Source organism: Melitaea cinxia, chromosome 15 (assembly GCF_905220565.1).
Source record: "Melitaea cinxia chromosome 15, ilMelCinx1.1, whole genome shotgun sequence".
NCBI classification, from domain to species: Eukaryota; Metazoa; Arthropoda; class Insecta; order Lepidoptera; family Nymphalidae; genus Melitaea; species Melitaea cinxia.
The window spans coordinates 6,804,942-6,812,182 of record NC_059408.1 but is presented as its reverse complement, the minus strand read 5'-3'; the positions used below and the strand labels follow the sequence as shown (position 1 = coordinate 6,812,182).

Genomic DNA, 7,241 nt, shown 5'->3' with positions numbered 1-7,241 from the left:
TATTAAACTTTTTCGCAATAACCCGTTAATACACACACCACTAGTTTCCACAAACTATATGCAAAACTCATTTGTCTGGCGGGGTAGTAAATTTAATGCATACTCTAAAAAAAAATACTTAGATCTATTTAACACTAGCTGTGCGGCTGCAAGGAACCTAATCAATAACTCTTTCTTTAATAAGTAATTGTATAGTTTAATAATTTTTTTTTAAGTATAGTTTTAGAATTGTATCTAAAGTTTGACTGCACCTAACTCTGTTTACTTACATCATTTCACTAACCACATTTTGTAATCTATACGTGTTCTTGTTACTACGGCTTATATGTAGCGTACGTTTTCTTTTTAATACTTTCTTACTCTGTGACTACCAGTGGGGAACTATTGGTAGCTTTTTATTTCTATATCATTTTGTACATTGTTCAGCTGTTGTTCCTCCCAAAATAAATAAATAAAATAAAATATGTGTCTATAGTATAGATGGATAGAAATTCATCGTTGTAATTAATGGACTGAAGCTATTATCTATTAGTAGTTTACCCAAAAAAAATTGAGTATAAAGTTCTGACTGAAAAATCACTCGCTATACTAAGAAAAGCACTGCAGTACACTGTTTGATCCGACACTCATTGATGGTCAGTATTAAAAGTTACAAAGATAAAATATTACACAGTAAAATTAAATAGCAAATATACGCATTATTAATACAAAAAGTAAATCTGCTTAGGACCTGACAGAATTTCTTAACACGAGCATTAATGCAGTTGTTAGTAACCCAAGACGCTAAAGTTAATCCTTGGTTGTTGGTTCTCATGTCAGTGCCGGATAGCGATATACGAAGCAGACTACTCGAAGTCTCTACAAAGAAGGGATATTACAATAAGAGTTAAAAAAGTATCCAACTTTTGAGGGACACAAATTTTCACATCTTATTATTTAAAAAAATAAGAAAAATCTAAGCATTTTTAACTCCGATTATTTGACTCCGATTATTTTTCTATATTCATGTTAATTTTCACCTAAAAGCCGTGAGTTCTTGCGTGAAATCTTTAAATGTTTAATTTTACATATGTTCATTGACGTTCTTATATATCTGCATCTATGTAATGTGTTTATTTAAAATTAATATAAAGATTTGATAATAATAGTATAAGGATTGCTCGGTGGTAAAGTTAAAAATAATGGGACGCCCGGTTATGTCTTCAAAGAATTTCTAAGCTACGTATACTGGTATAATAAATAATATAATTGCTATAACTTTGACGTAATCTGTCTATCTGTTTATTATTGTGGAGTTGTAATGTGTCACTTTCGAAGAGATGGTCGGGTTCTGGTTTGGATTTTTTTTTTTAGACTCATTAACAGATGATACCAAAAAATTACACAACCGTATACGTCAAATACTCGTTCATCGGGCCTATTGAGTTATACCACATGGTAACCACAACTAGGACTTATTTCTTTGTTTTAAAGATAGATAATAAAGTATTAAGTAAATTATTTTAAACTATATCTATACTTCTATATCTACATCTATAGTCTATATCTACTAACAATACAAGGAGAAAAGATTTGATTTTGTTTTTTTTTAATTAACTCAAAAACAGCTAGACTGATTTTAAAAAATTCTTGCACCAGAAGAATGGTACGTTATTATCAATTTTATATTTTATATAGTGACATAGGTTTTGTAACAATGTGTTAGTGGTATTAATATTTTTAAATCTGAAACGATAAATTAGCTGTGATCCCCTGAATCCAAATGTCGTCTTTTGAGATATTGACATTTGTTTTAAAGACGTGTTTAAGGATTAAGCCACACTAATTACCGGAAGAGGAAGAATATGTACGATGCTGGTAAAAATTGATAATTATATTATATATATATATATATATATAGCTTATAATATATATACTATAAATAACGGCTTATGAGCATTATTCTAACTGCAGGAACATGACTCTGACTGACTGTAGTTTATTAAATGGATTGTCATTTAGATCCCTTAAATCTGCAGAATCGAGAACGAAGAAAGGTATGGAATGTGGTAATATAATCTACGTGGATTATGTAAAAAAATAATGCAGACATCGAAAAGTAACAGAATTTATTGAAAAAAAGCTTGTTTCAAAGGAAAAACAAAATACACATTAAGCGGGAATGGGAACCTCTTCTACTCTAAACTCTCGCAGAGCACATATTCGTCTTTCATGTATATTATACATATAACTACGGAAAAAAATGTGCATATTTATGGGTATTTCAACAAGAACTTATCCAAATATAGATCATTACTATTAGCCATAGTTAGCTGATATTTTGACGTGAGAATTTTCGATTAAAAACGAGGTAGCTTTTTCTATATTGAGGTCAAATTAAAGTGAAAAATAAAAAAATAATTTTTTTTTGTGTATTTGGGGCATAAAGAGGTAAATTTTCACCAAATTTCACAAATCGTTTTTTTTTACCATTAACCCCCCCTCTCCCCCTTCCTTACCATTTCCCGATCTCAGATCGCCCGTAATTTATTTTTCCTTTCATTTTCAAGGTATTCTCTTCCTTTTCCAATAGGTTTCACCCTACTATATTTTTTTTTACTTTTTACCTTTTTCAAAGGCTCAGAGCATGGTTATATTCTAGTATAACATAAACAATTAGTATTTACATAGTAGGAACGTAATTAAGTAGTTAGTATATTTTCTGTGTGTAAATTAGTTAATTTACTTAGAAATATAAATAAATGAATATTAAGTTAAAATTATAAAATGAAAATCAGCTAAAGTAATTGCTACCTCCATAGGTTAAGTAGTTTAGAAAATAAAGTAATAGTAAACTAAGAAGTTGTTAGTGTATGTAAGTTATGTAATATTATTATTATTATAGTGTATATAAAAAGGAAAAAGAAAAAGATTGTAAATAAAAACATCATGCCCAAACCCCACTCATTTTCCTAGGTGTTCATAAAATAAGCAATAGAATTATAATAGTAGGTTAGATGGGAACCCACCCAGTGTGTGAATGTGGAAACTATGAAAGAAAGAAATTAGTATGCAGAATGAAAGTGCGAGAAGAATAAATGCGAGAACTGGTATGGATGAGTAGTTTAAGCACAGACTCCGACCCCCATGTCGGAGGTACAGATATTAAAAAAAAAAAGGTTCAAAGCACTGGTCTAATACATAGGAGACGTTTACTTTGCGCACTCGGAAACTCGGAGTTACAATTTTGTTATTCTTTCTCGTGTTTACATTTTAAATATTACTATTTCAAAACAATCAATATTCTTGTGAATATACATAATATTGTTATAAATATATCGCGACGCAATTGTTAATATCGTAAATGACGCGAATAACCTCTTTTTATGCAAAACTAATAAACCATAACCTCTATGCTCCATGACCATAACTGTAGTATTTATGCGTTTGTTTTGTTGGCAGAATTGCATAATTTGTTTCGTTGCTCGTTCGTTTTTTATCTGTTTCAAAAATGTAATGCTTGTGCTTGTCAGTTGTCACTCTTGTTGATTGAAACTATTTTAAGTTTGAAATTGTACTGGTAATTGATAAAAGTTGTTATATGCAAATTTGTTCTGTTAAAAACCAAAATGATAAAAATTCCACCTTGGACAGGGGGTACCGAGGAGGAGTACGAAACGCAACATTTTGGTTTCGGTGCTCAAAGGCTTAAAATATCCGTTCGCCAGATGGTGGAACAAAAAATTCGAACTGGCGTCAAAGACATGGAAACATATCTTCAAGATTCATTGGATTTAAATGATACAGATAAGACTACGTTAACTCATTCATGTGATAAACTCATTCGTTTGTATTGCGAGAGAGCAGGGCTGTCTCTAGATATTGTGGACGAAGAAATTGAGCGTGTTCTTAAAATACCTCCAAATGTTTTGTTACCTGAAGATGAAGTACAGTTAGAACAGGTATCAGACGAAGAATATTGTAAGCTACGGGAGGAAGTTGTTTCCTTACGAAAGAGGGTGGAAAGAGGTGCTTTGATGGAGGCTTTGTTAACTGCTGAAGAAGAAGAATTATCTTCAGTTGAAAAGGTATGCGAGATAGCTAAAAAGGATATGGAAGTACTAGATTTGTTGCAAAAGAATTTAGAAAGTAGTGATAGTGTGAAGACTATTCAAAGTGAAGTGCTTTTTCTATGTGCCAGTGTCCCATTTATAAACAAAAACAATCAAAATAGTCTATTTAATGAATAATTATTCACATACATAATGTAACATGTAACATGTGTACATAAATGTAAATTAGATTATAATCGTTTCAAATTAATATAATATGGTATAGAATAGTGTTAAAATTAAATTGAATAAAACTATAACTTTAGTATAATTTTATTTCTTATAACTAAACGAAATAAATTCAACAACAGTTTATATTACTCAGAGACTTTTATTTCCTTAATGCTTAACATTAATTTTTTAAAGTCGTGTATATAAATTGTTTGTGTTAAACATAAAACAATAGTCACTCTTAAGTTTTGAAAATCAAATATCCATCTATGTAAATGATGAGATAACCTACCGACAAAAAAACTGCGAGACGACTTCAGTGTAGTCTCTTAAATTTTATTTTTTAGATCTTTTACCCTTATTTAAAAAAGGAATGCAATATCTTTATTTAATACTAGCTGACTCGATAGACGTTTCCGTCTTGAGTATTGTCAAATGTGTGATAAAATAATAGTCAATAGTTGAATTGTTATATTATTTATACCCATTTCTCTATTTCTGTCAATGTTACTAAAATAATTATCTCTTCTTTTCTTGAATCAGTTTTACTCAAAACTAAGTTTTTACTTATACTTTTTACTTGCACTATTATATTTTACTGGTCCTACATAATCATCATCGTCAGCCTATTATAGTCCACTGCTGTAAATAAGCGTCTCCCAGTGTACACCACAAAACTTAATCACCCGCTTTAGCCATCCAGTCACTACTAGCTATTTTTTTCAAATTTTTGGTACATCCGGCTAAAGGATGTCCAAGCCTATTAGCCGAGCCATGGCCTACTACATATATAGAAACTACATATTAGAAAGAAATCTAGATAGGGACATCCTAATCACCTAGTAGTATTCAATAAAACAACAAGTAACAGTTAGTCTTTTAATGTAAAAACATAACAGAATTTTTTTTTCTTAAAAACAAAATTTCATAGACATCTTTACTTCTATGTATAACACTTACAACACAATTATCTTGAGTACATATTCAAAAATAACTAACAAAATTTCATCAAAATGTTGGCACAACAAAATTTTTAAGTATACACGTACATTTAGAGAATTCGAACTAGGATTTTTCTGTACACATTGGCATAGATAGGAGCACACATAGAACACACGGTTTTAGCCTGAGATTGGTAAAATCTCAAAAATATTGAGAATGTTAAAATATTAGCGAGAAAAATGATTATAGGATATTTAAAAAAATTAATAACCCCTCTGTTGAAAGTCAAACAAAAGAAATGTTTTTAAAGGTTTTCAGAAATGTTTTTTCATTAATAAAAACCTAGCAATGCCAATGTTTACGTAGTACATACATGCCATTTTGTTCTTGTAAAATGTAAAATTCAACAACAACAAATTATGCTCATAATTCCATCTAAGTTTTTATTTTTATTTTGATAGCATGTATGCACTACATTTTAAAGAACACAAGTTAGCATATTTTTACCATTTAACACCTACTGAAAAACTATTTACCAATTACTTGATATCACATTGAGGCTTAACTACCAACACATCTATATTTAATATTTCTGAGCTTGGCTTAGCCAAAATGCTAAGAACTCCTAAACATTCACAACAATAAAACACGTGGATCTCAAAATTATCACTATGGTTGTTATATTTAATGACATGTTTAACTACACTATTTTATGCAAACCTATTTTATTTTGGCATCATATTAATCCGTTTTTATTTTTTGTTTCATAAAGATACTTCGTTCCTAATACTGATAAAAATAATTAATACATAATATTTGTTAAACATGTACAATGTTCAATCTAATAAAATTCACAATTACTAACATTTTAATTGATCACAATTATTTTTACAGAAATAGCTAATAACAATATTTATACTTAATACTTTATTTAACAATATTAATATGTATAAATCATTTCCTTTAAAGAAAATAAATTTACAAGAAATTCAATGTTCATTATGATTTTTTTATATCTATTATAAAATTTAATGATTGACTTCATTATTTGAACTACACTGGGAATGTTATATTATAATTACATATAAAATATTAGTAGATGTAAAATTCAAATTCTAAAAAATTATTATCATTCATCAAAGAATTAAAAATAAACCTAAAACCCCATGACTAATATTTAAAAAAAAACTAACAATAATAATGTTTTTTTTTTTTTTGTTGTACATATCACATCTTTTGAAAATTATCCCAGCCCAATAAAGGAAAGCAGAACTCGAAAAAGCGTAGAAAATCGTAAAAAAAGTCTGACCTGAGTTATTGATACAGCTAGTATCAATAGCTGTTAGCTAGCTAGTATTAATTTTTAACCTTCATTTGATACAAAATATTATATTATATAAATAAATTTATTGTATATAAATATTATGATATTAACACTTCATTTATGAACTGAACTTATAACGTTTGTTGAACTCAAATCAGTGACAAATTTAAAATTCAATTGGATCTAAAATTAAACTTTTTGAACAAAATGTACCACGCTCTTCTACTATAAATTTAAGCTTTTATACATTTCATTCTAAATAGTTAACGTAAAAAAAGAAGTTCCTGTTTAAAAAAATAGTCTATAGGTACTTTAAAATATTTTTTTTGTAAAAGCAGAATTATAGTAGTGGACTTGTAAAATTTAAAAATTACTTTCTTAAATCTTTCTTAATTCAGCTTCATTAAATCAATTTAATTTCGAATTTTTCAGGAATCGATGCCATAACCAGGGAGCTTTCATTTGACAGACTATTAAGTACTTTATCACAGACAAAAAAAAAAAACGTTACGTTCTATGTCCTATTTACAACATTTTAGAATGTAGGTATGCTTTGTGACATATAAATAGGTATATATTTACAAATATGTATTTTTAAGTAATTATAATAAATTTATTAAAATAAACAATTCCTATAATGTTTTAAACAAGTACGTCGGTTAGTTACAGATATCATCTCAATTTATTTTATATTTAAAGTATTTAATTTTAGA

General features: G+C 28.4%; 1 protein-coding gene across 1 annotated transcript; it reads left to right on the top strand.

The window, feature by feature from the left end:
- Positions 1–3,487: 3,487 nt before the first annotated feature.
- LOC123660123 (protein MIS12 homolog) lies at positions 3,488–4,411 on the top strand. Its single transcript, XM_045595225.1, has 2 exons — positions 3,488–4,230; positions 4,262–4,411. The coding sequence occupies exon 1, from the start codon at positions 3,609–3,611 to the stop codon at positions 4,227–4,229; it is 621 nt and encodes a 206-aa protein (XP_045451181.1). The 5' UTR covers positions 3,488–3,608; the 3' UTR covers position 4,230; positions 4,262–4,411.
- The last annotated feature ends 2,830 nt before the right edge of the window (positions 4,412–7,241 follow it).

Coding starts and splice junctions, on each gene's coding strand:
- LOC123660123 (XM_045595225.1), top strand. CDS start 3,609: ATGATAAAAATTCCACCTTGGACAGGGGGTACCGAGGAGGAGTACGAA.